The sequence below is a fragment of the Pecten maximus genome, chromosome 5, assembly GCF_902652985.1.
Source record: "Pecten maximus chromosome 5, xPecMax1.1, whole genome shotgun sequence".
NCBI classification, from domain to species: domain Eukaryota; kingdom Metazoa; phylum Mollusca; class Bivalvia; order Pectinida; family Pectinidae; genus Pecten; species Pecten maximus.
The window spans coordinates 33,546,699-33,572,740 of record NC_047019.1 but is presented as its reverse complement, the minus strand read 5'-3'; the positions used below and the strand labels follow the sequence as shown (position 1 = coordinate 33,572,740).

The following is a 26,042-nucleotide window of genomic DNA, read 5'->3' as shown; positions in this document are numbered from 1 at the left end:
TGGAGAGGATTGATCTAAGCAATGGATAGAAACGTTTGACCTTAAATGCATTGATGTGAAAAACAAAGGAACGTAAACATGAACCTTATTGATGCATGTACAAATAAAAATACCTTCATGTCAGTTTTTATGGTATCAAACATCATTTGATGAAATATTTATCAAAGCAGACTGTTTTCTTCGATTTTATATATTAATTTTGATATTAACAAGTATAAGAGTGCATAGAAAAGAGTTCATGGTAATTAGTGTATTTTACTGTCAATTTTTATTGATAACTTTGAGGAATATTAATAACAAAAGAATACTACTTTTGTGTTATAACATGATTATTTTCTTGTGAAATATCATCACGCGTTATTTTAATATGTATGAAGTCAAAAATGAATTATCATTAAGTATTTTCATTAGCATATTACCTGTGCGAATGTTTTATAACTTGTCTGTAGACAACTCAACAGGAAAGGTTTAAATTAATTCATAACTGCTGCTACAATGTATGTTACTTAAGAAATAATAAGAAAAGTTTTTTTTAACAATGATTGATCATAGGTGTCATTAAGGACATTATTTTTTTTCTGTGATACGTCAAGTGTTACGTGGTCTTACAGAAAAACAAAGCGAGATGATAGACCAAAGAAGGGAGGGGGCGTTCCGTGCCGAGAAAGACAACCACCGTAGTTTGTGACATCATGCCGGCGTAGGTGGGTTAAGTGGTGTTTGTGGAATAATTAATTATGTCACCTGCCAGGCCCTGTTATGATTTCAAAATGTATATAAGGCTATCGAGGCTTAGAACTTCAGTCAAACAGAAGACAGCCAGCGAACAATACAATACGGTGACAATGAAGGCTATACTAAATCTCGTTGTTTCTGCTACACTGATATGTAAGTTTTTCTAGTATCTCTTAGTTGTATAATAATTACTATTACGTAGGCACCTTATTGAAAATATTATGGAATTAATATAACATTAAAAACTTTATTTTTTCTAATTAAATACTCTTAGTATTATTTTCTTGCGTATAATGAAGTTAGATTAACGTTTTTGCTCTACCCTATTTTATTGTTGATTTCTAATGAAAGTTCCAAATATCCTGTTTGTCTTTACGTACAATAATTTCAAAAGACATTATATACATGTATGTAATATTTTAGCAGCAATCATAGTCTACAGATATGATTTAACCTATAGATACTTTGATCAGAGGGAAAATATACAGTTTATATAATAGTAAACGTGTATAGCAGTTTCTTTTGAATAATTATTTCAATTTTTTTATCGAATGATATCTAGATATATTCTCTTTGATTTTTAGTAACAGCCCACTCTCAAACATGTGATATGCAATTTCTTGGAACTTGTCTTCGTTCGGCTGTGACAGAATGGCCAAAGTATAATGACGTTATTACACAATCAGCACAAAGTCAACTGCCCAATGTTACGTCTGAGGAACTCTCGACACTTTGCAAGTAAGAGTCCTTTCTCGAATTAGGATATTATTCTGAAATTGTGTCGTTGATAATTTTTGAATAATCAAAGCAAAACCGCAAGCAGAATTCAATTACACCACACGTCAAATAACTAAGACTTTAAATTTGACGAAGGCTTTACATACATCCTATCTCAATATTTTTAATTAGGGCGATTTTAGCACTGTCCGAAACAGAGCTTATCGAATATAATTGTATTAGTGTTTCGAAACGTTAGCCAGAAGCTCGAAATAATGGCAATAAATTATCCAAACCTGAAATTATTTGCTGTTTGGTTGTTTTTTTTAATACCTGACTACTTAACAAACTCATAGATATTTTTAATCATTTCTATACACGTGTTTTATATCATCAATTATTTTAAGTCATTTTCATTATTGTTTTTTGTAGTGTCACCACTAACCTTGGCGAATGTCTTGGTAATAGTTTGGCGGATTGCTCTAGAAATCAAACTCTCCCGGTCGAGTTGATACTGTCATCCATAGCATTCGTATGCAATACCGAAGATGGTAAGCTTATGTAACCGTTCGTGCATGGGGTCATTTCATCCCATTACAATTGTTGAGTCAGCATGATTTTGATAAAGGCAACTGGCAGAAGTATAACTTTTACATAGAGTATATACATTTGGTTAGTTTCTTATAGCTCATTCAGTAAAAATAAAATATTTTTCAGTCCTATCCAAAAGTGTTTAACACGTTCGCTTCCTAAACAACGCGATTTATATAACAACTTGAAATTACAAAACCAATATCTAATATATATGTGTATTTACATTTTAGAATTTTTCGAAAACAACATGTGCCTCTCTGATCCATCTTTCATCAACGAAACCACATCCTGTATGAACATAGGAGAGTTCTCAATTTATGAAACTCTTCAAAACAGCGAACAGACTTCAGAAATTTGCAGGTTAGTACTATAACAACTCTTTATATAAACCTTTTCTGTGCTGCGTACCATTCGTTTTCGTAACACTGATGTAAACAATATGCCTGAATTTACTTGGTCAAATACACTTTTTATATACCAGAGAAATAACTTTATTGAAACGAAAAAAATTGTCATGTTAACATGAATGTATCTCCCATTGTCTTTTTTCTGTAAATGCTTGCATGTAATTTATCAACAACTTTTTTATTACCTGCAGTCTTCTAGATGGTTCCGTGACATGCGTGACTGATATCACAAATGCGTACTGTGGACAACGATCCAGTGACTACATGACGGCTTATATCATGACGCTCACAGGACCAGTACAAGACCTGCTTGGCTGTCATGCTCAACAAACCTTGACAGGTAGGTTTATGTTCACATTTGCTAAAAAAAACATGTAAAATATTCTTTTTTTTTACAATAGGAAAGAATGCTCACATTGTTGTGGAAGAAATGTAATGGCATATTTACAAACCATTACAGTCCGTTCTAAACTACAAAGTGTATATTGATATGAAAGAATGGAATATTTTCAATGAAATCGAAACACATAATTTCTCAATATGAATTTGTATGATCTGAGGCTACATGATATTACGAACAGGAAGCTGAAACAGAACTTCCAATCAAGAAGACATAAAACAAGCTATACTTGCGAATTACTTACCTGATCATGTCTTTTAGATACATCGGACAAAACTGAAGCAACTACCTCAGAACAGCCTCATGTAACAAGCGACACTGTGTCTGCTACCAGTCTGTCCACAATGTCTCCAGAAGTAGCAACGAGTCCTTCAAACATTACCCCTGAACCACAGGATGTAAGTCCTCAGAACTCGACACCAGAACCTAGTTTGCCAGAGACAGAGCCTATCACATCTCCTCGGGACGACACAGTAACAGCGGTTACCGAACAAACTACAAGTGATGAATCTACAACAGCCAATCAAGCATCAATAGACGAAACAACACAAAATACTGGGATACCAACAATGTCTACAACTTTTGAATCGTCTGCTGAGTCAACCACAACAAGTATTGACATTGGCCTTACAACCAGTAATAACGAGGAGACAATAACTGCCGATACCTTTGAGTCAGCTAATTCCACCATGACAACAACGACCAACACAACCTTTGAATCAAGTACAACTTCAACCATGAAACCAGCAACCACAACAACCATGGAACCCACGACTACCACCGCCATGGACCCAACGACTACCACAACCATGGAACCAACAACCCCTAAAATCACTGAAAAATTGACCACCACAACCATGGAACCAACCACGACCACAACCATGGAACCAACCACGACCACAACCATGGTACCAACCACGACCACAACCATGGAACCAACAACTACAACCTCAACAATGAAGCCGACGACTACCACAACCATGGAACCAACAACCCCTAAAATCACTGAAAAATTGACCACCACAACCATGGAACCAACCACCACCACACCCATGAAACCGACAACTACCACGACCATGGATCCAACGACTACCACAACCATGGAACCAACCACGACCACAACCATGGAACCAACCACGACCACAACCATGGAACCAACAACTACAACCTCAACAATGAAGCCGACGACTACCACAACCATGGAACCAACAACCCCTAAAATCACGGAAGAATCGACCACCACAACCATGGAACCAACCACCACCACAACTATGGAACCAACAACTACCATGACCATGAAGCCGACAACTACCACAACCTTGGAACCCACGACTACCACAACTATGGAACCAACAACCTCAACAACCATGGAACCAAGTACAACCACCACACCTATGGAACCCACGACTACCACAACCATGGAACCAACCACCACCACCACACCCATGGAACCAACAACTACAACCTCAACCATGAAGCCGACGACTACCACAACCATGGAACCAACAACTACAACCTCAACCATGAAGCCGACAACTACCACAACCATGGAACCCACGACTACCACAACTATGGAACCAACAACCACCACAACTATGGAACCAACGACCTCCACAACCATGAAACCAAGTACAACTACCACAACAATGGAACCAACGACTACCTCAACCATGGAACCAACCACCACATCAACCAATGAACCAATGACTTCCACAACTATGGAACCAACGACCTCCACAACCATGAAACCAAGTACAACTACCACAACAATGGAACCAACGACTACCTCAACCATGGAACCAACCACCACATCAACCAATGAACCAATGACTTCCACAACTATGGAACCAACCACCACCAAGACCATGGAACCAACGACCTCAACCATGGAGCCAATAACTACTACAATGGCTATACCACCGCCAAGCTTACCATTTGAACCAATTACCTTTGGAGAAGATATGGATTCGGAAACCAGTTGTGATAATACCGTTATTGCCCAATGTATCGTTAATTCTATAGGGGCTTCCCCTTATTACACTCAGATGCTGGAAGCCACAACAACTGGAGTATTTCCTCAGCTATCAGCCAATGAACTAGAGGAGTTGTGCATGTAAGTGTTTCTTGTTATTCATTTTTTCATTGCCTTCAAATTTAAAACAAAAAGGAAAATCAAAATCAAAGTATGTTTGCATTATCCCTAAAATCGTCTAATGAAATACGAAAAGGAAAATGACGTTTGATGCATTTTATGATTTAGTTTAACGTATTGCTCTGGTTGGTTCTACAGGTCGGTAGGTGCATTAGATACCTGTCTTGAGGAAGAATCGAAAGGCTGCACTGGAGCACATTTATTGCAATACACTTCTCTTCGACATACCTTCAACTATATATGTGGTGCAGGAAAACAAGGTATATATATATATATATATATATCTGCACGCGGATATGATAACACGCATTTGATGTTAATAAAGATTGATCTTTACCTGAGATTTCCGAAGGAATTTGATACAGAATGTGAATAACACAATATCAAATCATTATCTTACTATCAGATGTTTTAACTTTAAGGTTTTATTTCGATTTCATATAAACATTAATTTGTATTCATACCAACTTCCATCTTAAACAATATAGGGTTTTTTTATACTTTTGTAATGAAAAATGAGCTACAGTTACAACAATACTGATACTGTATTGAACAGATTTGTACAGAGTAAAGTTTGTGGAGCTGAATTATACCTGTTTAACGACATATTTTTCTCTTTTCGTAATAGCTTTTTCGCAAACGGCCAAGTGTTTTGCAGAGCCCGATATTGTTCTCGACACGCAGTCATGTCTCCTGGAACCATCACAAGAAATCGGCGCTCTCGTTTCCATGGTAGCATCTAGTCCAGACTTATTCATGGAAAGTCAACGACTCTGCAGGTTTGTAGTTTGCGTATAATCTGTTGTCAAAATAATTGCATTGCCTTTTCTGACAATCAATAATAATACAGATTCTTTAAGTCGAATATCATGTCCAAAACGTCAAAGGATTGTAAATAGACATTGAAACACGGTTCCTTTAATAAACAATTTCAAGCAATAACGACAACATATCACTGACTCGTTAAGTTCAGCTCATTATGAATCCATCCTGTTATTTCAGCCTGTTGGAGACCACCAAACACTGTTTCGTGAATGCTGCCAACAACCACTGCTCACGTGATCAGGCCCTCTCAGTCCTGAGTTACATCTCTAATGTGATAGAACCAACCAGGAACTTCTTTTTCTGTCCTTTACAGGAAATCACCCTCCCAACAGGTAAGTTCTTAATTTTTGTGATGATAATAATATTAGGTATTTTATCTATCCACTTCTGTAGATATTCAATATAGTCGTAAAATGCATGTAATTGGTATTACAATTAAAAAATTAGGATTTTACCCCTTATTTCACCAAATTGTTTAGACTTCCATATCATAATTAAACACATATCCTATTTCCGTGGTTGTAGATCAGGACATCGCTATCGAAATGACAACAGAATCGGCTTCAACCTCGTCTGCAGAAGCTACAACAACCGATAAAATGATACCTGACGAAGCTACCACAGTTCAACAAGCTGCAGCTAAACAGACAACTATCCCTGAGGAGGCTACTACAACCGGCCTGACATCTGACCAATCCACTACCACTGAACAGACAACTGAAGTCGTTACAACAGATGAACAAACTACAACAACTACACCAGTGTCTGCTGGCGAAGATACTACTACAATGAATCCAATCATAACTTCGGAAACTACCACAGTGGATATCCCAATGGATGAGCCGAAATTATGTTTCAACTGTCGTTATCACGGTCAGTTCGAATTCAAAAAAGAAGAAATGTCGGAGAAGGTAGACCAATATTGCATAGCCAATGGTATCCGAGGTTTCTGTCCAATTGACACATGCAGATGTGATGACTCTGACTCTGAAGTTCTAGTCCCCGAATGTGAGGTGCGCGGTCTTTTAAGAAACGTCCCAGGGTATAAGGAGTGGTGTGAACGAATGTGTAACCAGGGGCACTGCAAGATCGACCCATGTGATTGTCATATGGTACCGTCACACATATCTGACAATCAATTGGCTTAAATCATTAGTATAAAAAAAAAATATTGAAATGTCGTCCATTAGATATCTTTTAAGTAGCAGTATTTTAAAAGCAACAATGTATAACTGATACATTAGATAACGTGTCCGTGTGAATGATATAGTAGAACTTCTTAGAAATCCATAACTTAATATATTCTGAGCTGTTGATCGGCTTTATTTATTCACTTTTCACGTTTTATTTAACAGTGCTGTACTTGTAATGTAGATTTGCCCCCATTATTTGACATGTTTGACAGATCACAGGATGTCAGTGTTTTACAATATGGTACACAAATCACTACTTAGCTTTATGTCACTGATATCCTGAGGTGATTGTCGTCGCCCGAATGTCTGGTATGTTAACAGTAAGTGCATAATAATTCGCAAATGCGATAATAAAGTTTATTTCGTATTAATTTATTTTCTTAATTAAATTGATATTTAACATGACATTGTCTTGATTATGTATGTCTGAGTTTTGTAAGAAGCTATTGTTATTTCATCATGATTATTTGAAATAAACTTTCTATATTTTTACAATTTGTGACGATTTCTTCTTTTTTCGTACTTTACTTTGGTTGTTAAAAGTCGATCTGAAACTACCGTTGTACGAGGTGCCTTGACACTAAGACTGAATTCATTTGTTGTTAAGAGCCAATCTGATACTACAGTTGTACGAGTTGTCTTGACACTTTCGTGTAAGACTGAATTCCTTTGTTGTTAAAATTCGATCATCTGCTACTACCGTTGTACGAGGTATCTTGATCCTTTCATGCAAGACTGAATTAATTTTACTTACGCCTCTGACTTCAAAACAAAGCCCTATTTTAATCATGATTACAGTTTTGTTTAAACATACAGTATATCTTGATAGCCTGTGTTCGGAAACATGGACATACTACACTAATCGATATTAATCTTTTTAAAATCAAACACATTGATGTATAAAATGTGGATATGAGTTTAAACCGTATTTTGTTTCTAGGGTTATGATATAAATGTATACTTCAGCGAGGCTACGTAGGACGAATGTTAACAACTTATGCTACTGTTTGTGCATTTTCCTTTTTTTACCTGGGTAGTTTGGGATATGAAAAACCATTACCAATAAATTCCGTTTCCAAATATATGTATCATTAGGATAATACTGAGGTAAAAACGAATAATTACAACTCAAAACCGATCAAACAATCGTACAATGTTCACAAAATAGAGATTCACGTGTAGACCATTGAAAAACAACAAGGAGGATAAGACCAGGTTTACCAAAATGGTAAAAAAGCATTCATAATGACGAACTGAATCCAAGCGTCTTCTGTGTAACGACTGGTAATAAATCGAATACAACTTAAGTGACATGTATCTATCATATATGTACATAAGACATTGCAAGCTGCTGCGTGGCGATATTGTGTGACGAAATTCTCCGTATGTGCATTGATGTTTTGGCTTTTGTTTGGTTTAAGTTTATTGCGTTCCCTTTCACATGTTTGAAAATGGAAAGGTAATATCCGTCCTGGAACATATTCTTCCTTTAGTCTGATGAAGGTGACAGTGTAGTCATCGAAACGTCACACTCTTAAATATCGTATTCGTTGTGTTATACCACTTCTATCATATTGTCCGCTGTATTGTCTTTCTGTCTGAACTCATCCTACATCTTTTGAATAAATATCGCATTACATATTCTGTGTATGCATTTAGCTATGTGGATAACACGAAGCATTGTGCTGTGTTTTTATCAAATTGTTACCATTCCAGAGTATATTGCATATATACTTACACTGTTATAAATTTCCAGATGAATAAAAGAAAAACAATCCATTAACAACTGTATTGTCATAAGTAATTGTTTTATAACTATCATTGACGTGTTTGATGCAAGTTTTTGTTTATTATTTTAACTATAGTATTCAACTTTCAATCGGTAATTGGTTATTGTTTTCTACAATCCATTGTATATTTTCGAAAAATCCAATTAAGTAAAACATTCACTGATATCGGGATCAGTCGTAGTTAGATGGTACAAGTATGCATGATGTGACACGACTTGGATGGGCCTCACCAAAATGTCAATGACAATACTCCTTAATTCATGTTGTACGTATATTGCAATGTTCGAACTATATTTTGTCATGTTTAATTAAAACACAATAACACTACATTATATACGTAATGAATTCGAAATTCACTGGAAAACTCAATCTTGCATTAACACCATAGTATCCTTCTACGTGTTTGCATACTTACACGTACTTCCAGTAATTCATGCAGCTATAGAGTAAAGTATCGAATCCGATGTAGTGATTGCATTTTATTTAATCATTAATCTGACATATCCTGTACATTATTAACAACGATTACAATAGGAATGGCGTCACAACACTACACTGTATTGTGTATGTGATGCTTAATTCAAAATGATACATAATGAAAAACAAATATCACTGAAATAAAAACATGTTATATCGACTTTCTATAAACCTTTAATTCCTTAAAAGTCCTTTTAGATAAATGGCGAATTAAGAATGTTTGGAATGACAATATACATACATAACATTTTAATTGAAAAAATATAGTGTTGCGTGGTATTTATGAAAAAAAAGGAACAAATAAAAATCAAAACTGTGCTATCACCCATACATTCTTCTTTCATTCGTCATATCATCTAACCAACAGACATAGCCATCCATCCAAAGCCTCATTCACACATTCAAGACGATCCTCATCCATCCTGGGTATTTCACTTCGGCACCATATTCACGGGAGACTACTCAGATCCCGCTTGGGAGGTGGTCCAGATGGCCTTTCCTTCTCACGCATCTTCTCTTCGAACATCAAAATACTGCAGGAATAACAGAATGATGGTGTCATTAGTGACTAAGAATCTTTACTAATGTTAAATAATAATGTGACATGGATATTATGAATTGGGCAGGACGTTTTCTTGCACATGGTTGCAATAACATCTTAACATTGATCATAAGTTAAAACCAGACATTTTTATTTACTTTGGCCACCTCTACTAAGGTTAAATATTTCAATACAAAGGTAATGATACACACAGCCATCAAATACATCCAATATCTGGACACAAATTCAATATCAAACAGAAAACTGAATGAATATCGAGAGTACTGAGAACATCAGACCAGAATCTGCAAAATTTACTGGAGCGACCTAAAAGCAAACGTAAGACGGCAAAACAAACGCTGAACCAGACACTGGTGTGGACAACAAAACAAACGCTGAACCAGACACTGGGGTGGACAACAAAACAAACGCTGAACCAGACACTGGGATTGACAACAAAACAAACGCTGAACCAGACACTGGGGTGGACAACAAAACAAACGCTGAACCAGACACTGGGGTGGACAACAAAACAAACGCTGAACCAGACACTGGGGTGGACAACAAAACAAACGCTGAACCAGACACTGGAGTGGACAACAACAAAACAAACGCTGAACCAGACACTGGGGTTGACAACAAAACAAACGCTGAACCAGACACTGGGGTTGACAACAAAACAAACGCTGAACCAGACACTGGAGTGGACAACAACAAAACAAACGCTGACCGACACTGGGGTGTACAACAAATCAAACGCTGACTAGACACTGGGGTGGACAACAAAACAAACGCTGACTAGACACTGGGGTGGACAACAAAACAAACGCTGACCAGACACTGGAGTCACAAAAAAACAAACGCTGACCAGACACTGGGGTGGTCAACAAAATATTTTAGAGGATGGATTGTGTGATGAAACGGACAACCCTGAGAAAATTCATATCTGACAAAGTATTCGAACCCCGTCTGCCAAGGTGATTATGATATCCATTACGCCACCTGAGGTATAGACAAGTAAAATGAATTGCTTGATTTTGATAAATTCCTACATATGGCAGGGGAAATAACTCTTAGAATTTGTCGTTAACGTGAAATTGAAGTAAATGGTGAACGCCATTCCTGAATTTTGCATTAATATTTCACTAAGAAAGAAATATTAATTACACTTATCAATAGAGGATATATAGATACCAACTGAGATCCGAATTTCACAGAATCTCAATTATCCAACATTACATTAATCGGCTCTGACATAACTATTAGGACTCACAGTTTGAGGACTGTTGACTTTCCGCCCAACATCATATCGAGAAACTCCCTGTACAGGATAGTACCCGACCCCGTCGTGTCCACCTCAGCAATCATCTTCTTCAGCTCTAAATGTGTCTTAGCGCAGTCCAGCTTCTCCATCATCTGTTTCAATTCCATGATATCTGGTGAAATGTACAGATAGTTTTAATAAAAGCAACAGACGTTCACTTCATCAAAGCGTAAAAATATAAACATATAATGTTTGCAGTGTAAATTATCAAGATTTATGTAATTAATTTTAAGTTAGAAATAAAAAAATATATGATAAAAAACTATGATTCTTCGTGTTTGAAATACATTTGGTAGTCATAACCTTATCTAATATGTTATAATTTGTCGTAGGGGTTGAAGGCCAGCAACATCAATGATTTTTTTTATTATTATTATTTATTCACTATAAAATCTAAATTATCAACACAGACGATATACCAGTAAGTCGTTATCAAAACAACAAGTAGGTTACAGCTGTGATGGCCATACCCATAGTCATACTCTCAATTTCAAAGAACAATTGTAAGACAGATGTTAACAAGTGTTAACCTTAAAGAGGCTTGCCCGCAGAGAGATCAGAAAAATTGGCTAATAGAAAAAGATTTTTTACACATGACAGTTTGTTGGAATTGTTGAGTTTTTCATTTTATTTTCCTTAAAAAACCCTGAAAAGTGATATTAAAACCTCATTTTTTAAATATTATTTATTTAATCGCAACCCGCAATAAGTCCCCGCTATAAAGTGGAGTCTAATTTGATTGACACATCAAAGAAACAAGCACGTGCACAGTGCCGCACAGTGATAACTTCAAAGGCAGCGGCGATTTACAAAGAAGATTTGCCGTTATATTCCATACATTTCCCTCTCAGGTTGAGTTTTAAAACGTCTTTTAAGTACATATTCTGTAATTGTTTTCAAGAAATAAAGTCGGAAAGCCTCTAATTTTGTCACATAGAAACGTGTACTGAAGTTTATTTAGTGATCGGAGATGTGCCGTTTACCGGTCCGTCTGCGGGTAAGCCTCTTTAAAGATTATACCGAATGATAGGGTACAACACGTGTTCAAACCAAACAACTTTAAAACAATATTGAACTGCAGCTAAAATAACGTTTAAATTTCAATTGTATACATACCAATATCCCCGGAGTTGTCTAAATCAAACTCCATGAATTGATCTGTTAAATAAAATCATAGACAAACTGTATACAGACATATTCCGATATAGATTACCTTAATGTCTTGGTGGAAATGTATAATAACCTGTCTCCCTACACTTCATTTTATTATAATATCATATTTTCCACATTCTCTGATTGACCGAAATAGTGTCACATGATTACCCATAAAAAGTCGTATTGACCGGTCATGCAAAAAAGCTGGTAAAAAGTGCTGTTTGACTACGTGAAAAGATTGGTTCTGAATTACCTCCCATTAGTGAGAAACAGTTAGAAATATCTTTTTTTTATTTCAGTCAATTCATGGTTTTATTGACCTGAAAAAATATATTCTCGGTCGATATTTTTTTCAGGTAAATAAAACCGTTATCGATCTTACCAAAAGGCTATAACTGTATAATATCTTCATGTCTGGTTTGTCCTGTGCTGAAGTAACACCCAGAGTCCCTACACTTCATTACATTTTAATGTCTTGTTTGTTCTGTGTCGGAGCAATAACCAGACACTCTATATTTGCTTATCCTTTGTTGGAGTAACACCCAGACTCCCTATATTTGTTTGTCCTATGCTGGAATAATAACCAGACTCCCTATATTTGTTTGTCCTTTGGTGGAGTTACAACCAGACTCTCTATATTTGTTTGTCCTTTGGTGGAGTAACACCCAGACTCTCTATATTTGTTTGTCCTTTGTTGGAGTAACACCCAGACTCCCTATATTTGTTTGTCCTTTGGTGGAGTAACACCCAGACTCCCTATATGTGTTTGTCCTTTGGTGGAGTAACACCCAGACTCCCTATATTTGTTTGTCCTATGCTGGAATAATAACCAGACTCCCTATATTTGTTTGTCCTATGCTGGAGTAACACCCAGACTCCCTATATTTGTTTGTCCTATGCTGGAGTAATACCAGACTCCCTACACTTTAATTCATCTTAATGCCCTGTTTGTCCTAGGTTGGACTTGTGTTACAACCAGTCTCCTTGCACTTCAATAGTAAGTATATCAATTCTGTAGCCTGACGTATCGTGGTGAGCTAGACAATTAAATCGTTATTGTGAACAATACTTGACGTAATGTGTGTGATTGCGCGAGGTTTTGATGGGGGGTTGACCAGTTGAATATATATGTATGTCAAGCATTTCTTACGTAATCTGAGAGTAACGACACCACTTCCATTTCCCGAAGAACTAAATACAATAACATTTCGTTTTATATTTGAAGTACATAAATCTCTGACAAAGACGGATATAACATGAAGCTATTTTTGTGGTATAACCGTCACCTCTGTATTTGTTGAGTTTCTCGGGTAAATCTTCTATTTCCTGTAACGAGTCATCCTCTAAGTACGCCTGTAAATATAAAGATAACTAATTCAGTTTCAGGACTATTATGCAAGCTTAACGGTGTGACAAAGACAGAGCTCGACATACAACCTAATAGTTATACATTGATTGATGTTACTCCTGCGCATACTATAAATCTGCGCTAAATACACGAAAGGCCATTTGGCCGAGAATATTTCTCCAGCACGTATTCTTTTGTGATGTTAATGATGTTGATGGAACAGATAAAAAGAGAAACTCGCAGGAAAAAAACGCGTATAGTTTACCTATCCCAATCGCGAGATTAACCTTCATGGTAAATATCCCCATGTGTATAGTTTACCAATCAAAGTCGTGATAATAAAAGCCCAGAAAAAATAACCACGGTAACAGGATAGCTCATTACAAAAGATGCAAAAATGACACTACTAGTTTTTAGATTGTAAATAATAAGTAGATAAATAAATAGAAAAAAAAATAAAACAAAAAGTTTTGAATACCAAAAATGTCATTTGATAATTCCTGATATTGATAAATATGTGTTATAATTTTGAGAATAGCTTCAATTGAAATATTCTGCAATACTTTACCTGATTTATCGATGTTAATTCTTCAGTTTGCCTGTTTTTCAGCTGACCAAATAATTTTCCACCTAAAAAAACATGAGAAGACAAAATTAATTTATATATGAATTATCTAAAAATGATGTTTATATTGTGACATATAAGTACAAGTACGTGATTTTAAAAAGGTCAACATCTGCCAAAGTGGCATTTTAGTGATGACTGCATTGCAGTTCTGTAGAAACTTTAAAATGCATATTATTAGGGGGTCACAACCGCAGAAGAGAAGACAACTTCATGAATGACAATTATGCACACAATACAAGACGGCATCACACAGACTAGCCAGGACATTGGTGACAGCTGACGTCGTAACAAACGTCCTTGATTGACACGGTAACCGATATATTAGGTCGTATTCCCAGTCAGACATTGTGACAGACAATAGGGTCGTAAGTTTACAGTTCCGATACTATACTTGTCAATTAATGACTAAGACATCACTAGCGGAAATCATTGCACGTCGCATTGCATAACATAGGGTTTGATATCATGTCGACAGATTTTGTAGATCGATGAGCTGCTTGTCTATTCTCATACAAGAAAGATATGCAAAAGACCAGGAATAAACAGGAATTATCTTAGCAATCAAACAATGAAAAAAAAACTTAACTTTTTTCTATGTTATTCGCTTGTTTTGTAGATTTTGTGATCAAGCCGAACGGTAATCATTTCCATATTAAGAATAAATTGATGTTATAGGTAAAGGTATCCCAGTTATGACTACACTCAATTACTCATCCCTTCTGCAGACACCTTTCAACTTGTATGTTAATAGTTTGTATTTAAGTTCATATATTGGCATTAAAAGAGAAAATAAACTATCCTTAAGGCTATATACATATATGCATTCTCAGATTTAATATATATTCCTGACCTTCCTATACTGATGTACTGACAGTAACACACGAGGATAAGAAACCTGACATCGAACCAAAATAAAATGCGTAACTTCTGTCCGAACATATCCTGGTATTAGTCAAACACTGTCCATATATGGCATAAACCGTGGTTTGTATGATAAATGACACTGACTATTGTTCATCGAGCTGTGACTCACATATCATTTTAATTCCCGGATATCCCCGGATCTATTTGTCGGAAACTGGTCGTTGATTCATTTCTATACTCTACAGACATCGCCATTGCGTTATAGATAAGTAACAATACACAACAGGACCTTATTAACTCGCATGCATTCATTCATAAATTTTATTAATGAAAAACTTATTTGGATGTTGACCATAACATCTCGAACATTTGTGAAGATAAAATTAGACAAACAACACTCGGAAGAAACTAAGAAACTTTAGATGCAGCACATATCTATATGTTAATGTTATGATCAACCTTGGTTAATATTGAACACGAAGTACCTGTCGGTTGTATGGTGTGACGGACATCTATGTACCATCTACTAACGACACGAATACACAGTAAATATCACTGTCGGCTAATAGCATTACCATCAATCGTCCTTGGTAGGGAAGGTCGTGTAGTAGTAGGACACATATCCGTATCCTTAAATGGAGATGATATCTTACGGTATACGGCGTTTTACTTGTGATAGATTGGTTTAATTGGTGTTTTTCTTTCGGGATTGTCCATGCAATATATATCATAATATATGTTATACTAATATAGATTGAGGATGTCTTTATCATCTACAAATTATAACAAGTTACACCGAATGCACTAGGCAAAAATTCTACAGATAGGAAGTCGATTTTGACATGCTCACTTTATCAAAATTATCCCTCAGGTAATATAACGTGTGTAACGCGCATGAACTCAGGCACAAATTTATATACGTAAAATATTTATACAGTATGTGTATATACAGCATAAATAAATACACTTATACATATTACCGAAATATTCATACGATATATCTACATGTCATTGCCGTTACGGATGCTGGGTAACTCCAAGGCAAATTATCTGGAATTGTTCGTTTAGTCTTCGATTAATTTTGGAAAAAACACCAAAATCTGCGACTACATTTACAAGGACATGCTTGTAATACATACAATGAAGAAAAACGAGAATCAATTTCTTCTTCGCAAAGTCTAATCTACATTAGCATGATTGTGCAGGTAAAAGATCTACCAAGATGTATTTAAGTAACGTAACTTTTGAAATGCCCATCATATAGATTCTAATCAAACTTGATGTAATATAATCCGGACGATTAACATTGCAATTAATCATCACTCATCAATAATCGACAAATAATATTTAAACTAACATTTATCTCTTAATCAAATGAAAACCTTGTAGTCTAGAATTCAAAAACATTTTATCAGAGTAATGAAACATGTGTAAAACATTTTGCTGTCCGTTATCATAACTTGATTACCTCGATACATTCTCCACATGATACATCGAGGTATGCTGAGTATGTTGTATAGTTTTTGGTGCGTGTTATTGGGTACAAACTCTCGGAGAGTTGAATGAGGTCACAGCATTGGTCTGGTCTCCCCGTACTTCGGGAGTTATTCCAGAAAATTAAACATGCACGCACAAATAAAACCAACACTCTTCATGAAAGAAGTAAAATATGGATGCGATACAAAAAATATATTAGCAAGGAAACGGTTTGGAGATGTTTTCTTAGTGATTGCAAACGGGGAATACAATGTCCATGAAAATGGTGAAATAGTCAGAAAAAATATCAGAAAAAAGACAATATGCTAGATCTTTATCATAACATCGTCACGAGGATAAGCGTATAGTTTAACACAAAAGTTCATTCCAGAACCATCACCCTCCATCTGTCAGATAGAGTATCCCCTACCACGTCACTCAGTAATACAAAGTAATACATAGTATACACTACAGACTGGTGATATGTATCTGTCAGATAGAGCATCCCTTACCACGTCAGTAATACAAAGTAGTACATAGTATACACTACAGACTGGTGATATGAATTTGTCAGATAGAGCATCCCTTACCACGTCAGTAATACAAAGTAGTACATAGTATATACTACAGGCTGGTGATATGTATCTGTCAGATAGAGCATCCCTTACCACGTCAGTAATACAAAGTAGTACATAGTATACACTACAGACTGGTGATATGTATCTGTCAGATAGAGCATCCCTTACCACGTCAGTAATACAAAGTAGTACATAGTATATACTACAGGCTGGTGATATGTATCTGTCAGATAGAGCATCCCTTACCACGTCAGTAATACAAAGTAGTACATAGTATATACTACAGGCTGGTGATATGTATCTGTCAGATAGAGCATCCCTTACCACGTCAGTAATACAAAGTAGTACATAGTATACACTACAGACTGGTGATATGTATCTGTCAGATAGAGCATCCCTTACCACGTCAGTAATACAAAGTAGTACATAGTATATACTACAGACTGGTGATATGTATCTGTCAGATAGAGCATCCCTTACCACGTCAGTAATACAAAGTAGTACATAGTATACACTACAGACTGGTGATATGTATCTGTCAGATAGAGCATCCCTTACCACGTCAGTAATACAAAGTAGTACATAGTATACACTACAGACTGGTGATATGTATCTGTCAGATAGAGCATCCCCTACCACGTCAGTAATACAAAGTAGTACAGTACACGGTCCAGTGACATCAAAGTAATTCCCGCAGCGCTATCTAGCGACAATGGATAGATGTATACAAATATGGAAATGTTTTCGGTTCAACTTTTGACCTAATATACTTCATATGCATCCAGACTAGAGTCTGACTACTGTTTTACATCCATTGTATTGACAAATGCTTAGCATAATTACTTACAGGCTTTTGTCTGTTGCCCAATACCCATTGAATTTGATTCAATAAAATCTTTGTGAAATAATTACTTACAGCTCAAGTAACTATAGGTTCAGTGAATTAGGTAACTTCTAACATTAACATAAAAATTTGAAACGTTCAGAGATAATAAGATCATGCGTTCTGGAAGGGTAAGCGTCTTCTGTTTCATCGATGACAACCGTCATGTAAGTCCATGTTAAATCGACGACAACCGCCATGTAAGTCCATGTTAAACCGACGACAACCGTCATGTAAGTCCAATTTTCAATTTTCTTTGTGTTATAACAATTGCGAAACAAGTTATGTCAACTGACATTTACCACGCTTCTCGGCCCGGATGGAAGCGGGTGAGGGGTGGACTTGTTGGAGGAAGTCGGAGTACCCAGAGGAAACCCACGTGGTCGGGTAGACAACCCATGCCTTTTCACGTCCGATCGGGGAAAGCCATATAATTAATTAGAATCTTTAAATGATTATAAAACTAGAGTCCGAAAAGCAACCTACATACAGATATAGGTCAGGTCAAAAGGTGAACCGCGACAGTGCCACGAAACCAAGGTATTCTAACGATAAACACACCCAAGGGTATTTTAACGATCAACAAACCAACAGGTATCCTAAAGATAAACAGACCAATAGAACTAAGTTGTATAGTTGAAAATTTGGTCAGTAAATAATAACGGCGGTATTGTCCAGTATACATTGTAGGTACTGGATCAACACAGTACAGACAAGGGAAATGTAAGAGAGATAATCTGTCCATACCAGACACAAGATGTTATACAAGTTACATCACATACATGGTGTATTGTTCCACACTAAAAAACATTATCGTTTGCTGATTTATAGGGCGCTCGGCATCCCGCCGACAGATGGGATGATTGACAATACATAATAGAAGATCGACGATACTTACTAAACAATGACAACACTTAGTAAGCAACAGTCTACTTCACATCGTTCTACTGTGTCATGTTCCGTGTATGGGATTTAACTTGTGTCATAGTTTGTGTTCACACAAGGTATTACACGAGAAGCATGTACTTAATATTGCCGGGAAACCCTTCCGCCGACTGGACATTAACGTTGTAGGCCCTATAAATCAAAACAGTTTCGGTAATGTGAGAGATAGAAATCCAGTAATACAGTAATGATAAAAATGAAGATATACTACGCGTCTATCGATCTTCTTATGGATATTTTACTCCTATGTCAGTCCCCTAATGCTATCTCAAAGAACGGATATTTTCAGAATCCATCTTTTCCACATTCGCTCAATGCGCTAGTTCCTCGTGTGTTTGGATTCGAATTCTCTCTGATAGAGTATTTTCGTTTTGTCCTATAAATTATTATTCTCTCTGAAGGTACAGTAAATAAGAATTTTGCGTTAACAGTTTAGATTTTTTACCTATTTTTCTGTATGGGTAGAGGGAATTCACGGGAGACAGTGTACAATGTATATACATACAAAAAAAAATATTACTGACATTATTATTTTGTATTTATAGACTTGCATTTCGTCATTATTTAATATTTCTATATTATAATTTGGAAAAAAAAGACAATTCTTTATATTTGAGAGAACAAGATGTTTATTATATTGTAATATCTCGTAGTTAAATATTTATACATTGTATCATTAATCGTTACACTATGTTCGATATGCTGGTAATCTTTATCTTCTTTTTGTAATATATAAAGTTGTATCCGTGACATGTTGAGTTAATTCACCAGTGAAAATCCATTGTTATATTAGCTATATTCATCTTCAATGAACAGACAAAAATACAAAAAAAAACGTTACAAACAAAAGATAAGTCTGTAAGTTTCAGTTCTCTATTTAAACACTGAGGAAATACGTGACAAATAGTAATGACAATCCATTACCTCCTGAATGATGTTTACAATCACATCACCGTTATTGTTTCTGCATAGGACTGTTGTAAGTGTATTTTTATTTTACACCTGAAAACTGTCCTATATCCTGTGTTTATTTTAAACCTGAAAACTGCCCCATATCATGTGTTTATTTTATAAATGAAAAGTGCCCTATATCATGTGTTTATTTTAAACCTGAAAAATGCCCTATATAAAGTGTTTATTTTACACCTGAAAACTGCCCTATATCATGTGTTTATTTTACACCTGAAAAATGCCCTATATCATGTGTTTATCACGTGTTTATTCTACACCTGAAAACTGTTTCAAACCTGAAAACTGCCCTATATTATGTGCTTATTTTACACCTGAAAACTGCCCTATATCATGTGTTTATTTTATACCTGAAAACTGCCCTAGATCATGTGTTTTATTCTACACCTGAAAACTGCAATATATCATGTGTTTATTTTATACCTGAAAACTGCCCTATATCATGTGTTTATTTTACACCTGAAAACTGTCCTATATCATGTGTTTATCATGTGTTTTATTCTACACCTGAAAACTGCCCTATATCCTGTGTTTATTTTAAACCTGAAAACTGCCCCATATCATGTGTTTATTTTATACCTGAAAACTGCCCTATATCACGTGTTTTATTCTACACCTGAAAACTGCCCTATATCATGTGTTTATTTCAAACATGAAAACTTCCCCATATCATGTGTTTATTTTATAGAGACCAACCAACCAATTGTTTTCCCATAGGCTTTAGTGTTAACGTTTTGGAATATTTCATTCAAATTCTTGAATTGAATATGACGATTATGGTTTATAACAAAAGTTTAGGGTCTGATATAACACCTAATCAAAAAAAAAAGTTGGGTCCTTCAGCTCAAATTTTCTCCAGGGCAGCCATTTTGAAAATAGGTGAATTTCGCAGTAAAAATTTTCAAAAATCGTAAATGTTTACCTGTTTACTATTATTACGTGAACTTTTGGGAAAAAAACAAATCGGACTTACGAAATTTATATCAACATTTCTTATTGATAGTTACCTATCAGGCTACATATCTATTTTCTCACTTCATAACATACTGGCCAATCAGTGGCTGCCAGACATTTTATCCTTGGCTCAACGTTCTATACACAGGGGCTGTTTCAAAAATATATTTTTTCAATTGGTTGGTTGTTCCCTTATACCTGAAAACTGCCCTATATCATATGTTTATTTAAAACCTGAAAACTGCACTTGATCCTGCGCCACATGAGGTCCCATGTGTGTCTTTCTGACATGAGAACATTTCACAGCAAATGACGTGTCTTGCAAATGTTTCGCAAATGCATCAAAGTGCTGTATGACGATACTGATGTATTCATTTTACTGGTTTACCAGTACCATATCCAGAATCTGACATGTGCTGTCATAATGGAAGCAACCAGTCCACAAAGCTCTTCAGTAGATGTACAAGCAACGGCAAAGACACATGCTAATATAGTACCACACCTTTTGGCAGCACATGCTTTGTCAGGATGTGACATTGTTGCCTACATGTTTGGAATAGGAAAAGGGGCAGTACTGAAGGTTTAAAAAAAAGGGGGGGGACACACACAGAGACAGCTTGGTGAGCAGGCAGCAGATATAAATTTCAGAGCCCACATCATTTGTTGCAACATTTTATGGCAACAAAATTATCAATTATCAAATATTGGTATCTAAACTGGCGAAAAAACAAGTTACTGTAACGCCGAAATTAAAGTCATTGCCACTAACAGCGATTCATTTGTCGAAAACGTCAAACGTGCTCATATACAGGTGTGGATTTGGAAGGCAGTACTAGAGGAATTCTGAATATGATCAGATGAGGTTGCACTAGTGATCATCCGTGTGCAACAGCTAGATGTGGCTGTGAGAAGGCTCAGTTGACATTCACAGAATTCTGTGACTGCGCCATGGAGCACATATGTGAGAATCAGTGGACAACATACAGATCAGCTGAGTGTTACTGGAAATGGAACTGAGGATGGATGAGGAAAGAGATAAGTGAATATCATATAATGTACCTAAAGTGGATGCTATCATTCGCACAGTGTGTACATTCAATAGCGAACAATAGTCGTGTAAAAGGAGGAAGTAACAACTATTTCCTTTTTTATATGTGTGGTTGGTATCTAGGTACACCTATACCCACATACAAGTTGATGTGTTTGAGCTGTGGTTGGTGTCATAGGTAAGCCTATACCCCCATACAAGTTTGTGTGTTTGGGCTGTGGTCAGTGTCAAGGTAAGCCTATACCCCCCATACAAGTTGATGTGTATGGGCTGTGGTTGGTGTCATAGGTACGCTATCAGCCTCACCATACAAGTTGATGTGTTTGGGCTGTGGTTGGTGTCATAGGTAAGCTAGACTCCCATACAAGTTGATGTGTATGGGCTGCGGTTGGTGCCATAGGTACGCTATCAGCCTCGCCATACAAGTTGATGTGTTTTGGCTGTGGTTGGTGTCATAGGTAAGCCTATACCCCCATACAAGTTGATGTGTATGGGCTGCGGTTGGTGTCTTAGGTACGCTATCAGCCTCGCCATACAAGTTGATGTGTTTGGGCTGTGGTTGGTGTCATAGGTAAGCCTATACCCCCATACAAGTTGATGTGTATGGGCTGCGGTTGGTGTCACAGGTACGCTATCAGCCTCGCCATACAAGTTGATGTGTTTGGGCTGTGGTTGGTGTCATAGGTAAGCCTATACCCCCATACAAGTTGATGTGTATAGACTGTGGTCGGTTTCATTACTTCCTGAATGTTGTTTACAATCACATTACCGTTATTGTTTCTACACAGGACTGTTGTAAGGACGTAAATCCAAACTACCCTATATCATGTGTTTATTTTACACCTGAAACTATCCTATATCATATGTTTATTTTACACCTGAAAACTATCCTCTATCATATGTTTATTTTACACCTGAAAACTACCCTATACCATGTATGTTTTATTTTACACCTGAAAACTATCCTATATCATGTATATTTTATTTTACACCTGAAAACTATCCTATATCATGTATATTTTATTTTACACCTGAAAACTACCCTATATCATGTATATTTTATTTTACACCTGAAAACCACCCTATACCATGTGTTTATTTTACACCTGAAAACTACCCTATATCATGTACGTTTAGTTTACACCTGAAAACTACCCTATATCATGTACGTTTAGTTTACACCTGAAAACTACCCTATATCATGTATATTTCATTTTACACCTGAAAACTATCCTATATCAGGTATATTTTATTTTACACCTGAAAACCACCCTATATCATGTATATTTTATTTTACACCTGAAAATTATCCTATATCATGTATGTTTAGTTTACACCTGCAAACTACCTATATCATACGTCCTTATCGGTGACAGTAAAACTTCCTTGTTGAGATTTAATTCATGTTGGTTTATATTCGCCGTTAGCCGTTTATAAATCACATTTTTTAAACTCTACACTAGCAATGGGAATTACCTATTACATCACTGCTCTTGAAAACATCAACAAAATCCATATTCAAACTACGATTCCTTTTATGCTGAATACGTACGTTTACTTCCCTTTTCATTGAAACTTAATCAGATCAAATCGCTGTCCGCTTTTAACTACGTAATTCAAATTAAGCTATAGAATTTGTTTGTCAACAGCTTCTGTGCGTGTTGCTTACAATATATAAAGTAAGTTGTATTCTAACCGGCCAACCTCCGTAATACTATATCATTTAGCTAGTGTTGTTTTTGAGATTTAAAACACAGAATATGTTGTTGGCTGTCATTAGATGTAACCAAATATGACATAACCTTCCGCCTGGCCTATACATAGTAATCGATACCTAACTGTGACGAGTGTGGGAAGATATAACATTTTACTGCTAAAAAACGTTAAGATTTGTTACACTGATGCCTATTAACACAATAACTTCAGACAAGTGTTGACCAGTGTGTAGACTGGTCAACTGTCCATTACCCCAATGACAGGTCGACAGATATAGGTGAGATGGCCTTGTTGTAACTGTGTAGTGATAGACACGTCTGATCGATTACACGCCTAGCTATGTATGTTTTTGGTGGTGACATTCACGGAATGTTCGGTCATTTATACTAACGGCACAGGCCTAAAGACTATCTTAAACATTTCCTCTGACCTATTTTAATAATTTCCCTGCCACCACTTTATGTCCTTAACATTACTGACGAGTCCTAGAAGGACAAGCAGTTTAACTTATTTTGACTCTAATGCATGTATCTGCCAATTTGTATTGAAAGTGCTAATTATAACCGAATACCCACACGATTTCAATAATTTAAGATGATTTCTTATTGTAACATTGTAACCAAGTTTAATCAGTATTATAAGCATTATAAAAAGTAAGTTATATTAACTTTTGATGTTTATTGCAAAAAGCTTTTGAAAACTAACATAAAGGTCATATCAACTGCTAAATCCAAGTACCGATGTATCGGTAGATTAAAATACAATACGAATTGTTCTCTAAGCACCCTCATCATCATCCAACATCAGCTGCCGAATCCAGCCATTAATGATATATCGGTAGGGTAAAATACAATATATACCGTTCCCTATACACCCACATCCTCAATGTTGTATATTCTAACGTTAGATGATCCCGCATATTAATGTATAAATGTTTATAACGAAAACAAAAGTATCACTCTGATTTACCTTGGAGTGTATTCGTTATCTGTCCATGTACAATGCTGACTATTTGTCAATAATGTGACTTACAATCCTGGGAGGTTAAGGTACAATTATCGTCTTTAGTTACAGTCGAAACACTTTCTAGATCAGTGGACGTATATCACAATAGTCGGTACCAATACACACTGTGACAACTACCCAGGAATGTTTACATTTATATCGTTAACTTGCTTCAGTGCCCAATTGGAGCACCAGCACGGTTCATGTTTATTTGATATTTAAGCTAATATGCAGTTTGTCATTTTATTTATCAACCTTGAACGCCACATCGCGACTATCACAAGCGACAAACTATCAACGAAAGCATCACAATGGCGCAATTGCGTGACAATAGTTTAAGATGTTGAGCTATTATAACCATCTTAATCCTGACGCCAAAACAAAAATCTTTACAAATAAGAGTATGTCATAAGCACTTCTTAATTGTTATTACAAATGTTTTAAAAGATAAACATTTCAGTTGCAATAATGTATAACTATTCAAAATGTCCCTTTGTGTTTTGCATTAACATGTATTTTGACAGTTTAGATATGTATACTATCACAAAAACACTAGAACTAAAGTACATGCATATTTATTGCTGAATCAAACATGAGTTAAGTATAGTTGGTAAAATATAGAGAAGTTGCTGTAAAATAGTTTGAGAAATGTTTGAAAAAATAAACTAGGAGTAACTGAAAACATTGACACAATACGAACCTTGTTTGTTCTTTAGATCCAATTGTCCGTTTTGGCCCGGCATGTTGAATCAACCTAGATCTAGTCGTACTTTTATACACAGACTTCAAGCTCTGATGCTATACAGCTAATGCAATAAACTCATGTCAAACACACAGACATATATACACACACAAATATACACAAATCGTATACATATGTACTTCCTGTTACGGTCTGTCACGTGACTAAAGCATAGTATATCTACCTGCGCGTTTGTAAGTATTCCTTTCTTGAATAATGATTCAATATTTTCGTTTGATAAAACGTGTCTAACATTTCACAAAACATGACATTGTGATACAAAAGGAGTGTCTATTGTGTGAGTTGTAGTATTGATTGTGTAAGTAATTGTTATACTTCCACGACATAAATGTAATTGTATATTATCATCAATGAATATTACCTGTAAACAATGAGGGCTGATACGTACAGGTAACATCTGGAGCTAGTTGTATTGATCCTGAATTACTTCAATATTCTAAGAATAAAGATAGAATTATTTTACTCTGGGAATCAAACACCAATCTCCAAATTTCCATAGTCCAGTATATTCTCTAAATGTCATATTTCCAATTAGATTAAATAAAAGATAATGTT

At 35.8% G+C, this 26,042-nt stretch overlaps 2 protein-coding genes across 2 annotated transcripts; one reads left to right on the top strand and one right to left on the bottom strand.

Moving 5' to 3' along the window:
- Positions 1–808: 808 nt before the first annotated feature.
- On the top strand, positions 809–7,520 carry LOC117327847 (uncharacterized protein PB18E9.04c-like). Its single transcript, XM_033885052.1, has 10 exons — positions 809–888; positions 1,320–1,473; positions 1,885–2,003; positions 2,277–2,406; positions 2,645–2,793; positions 3,115–4,966; positions 5,144–5,265; positions 5,634–5,784; positions 6,008–6,162; positions 6,356–7,520. The coding sequence occupies exons 1-10, from the start codon at positions 846–848 to the stop codon at positions 6,976–6,978; spliced, it is 3,498 nt and encodes a 1,165-aa protein (XP_033740943.1). The 5' UTR covers positions 809–845; the 3' UTR covers positions 6,979–7,520.
- A 1,756-nt stretch (positions 7,521–9,276) lies between these two features.
- Positions 9,277–25,541, bottom strand: LOC117327848 (allograft inflammatory factor 1-like). Its single transcript, XM_033885053.1, has 6 exons — positions 25,425–25,541; positions 14,227–14,288; positions 13,597–13,663; positions 12,272–12,313; positions 11,105–11,267; positions 9,277–9,823 (listed from the first exon to the last, which is right to left on the bottom strand). Exons 1-6 carry the CDS (start codon positions 25,465–25,467, stop codon positions 9,739–9,741), a joined length of 462 nt encoding a protein of 153 aa, XP_033740944.1. The 5' UTR covers positions 25,468–25,541; the 3' UTR covers positions 9,277–9,738.
- Between the last annotated feature and the right edge of the window lie 501 nt (positions 25,542–26,042).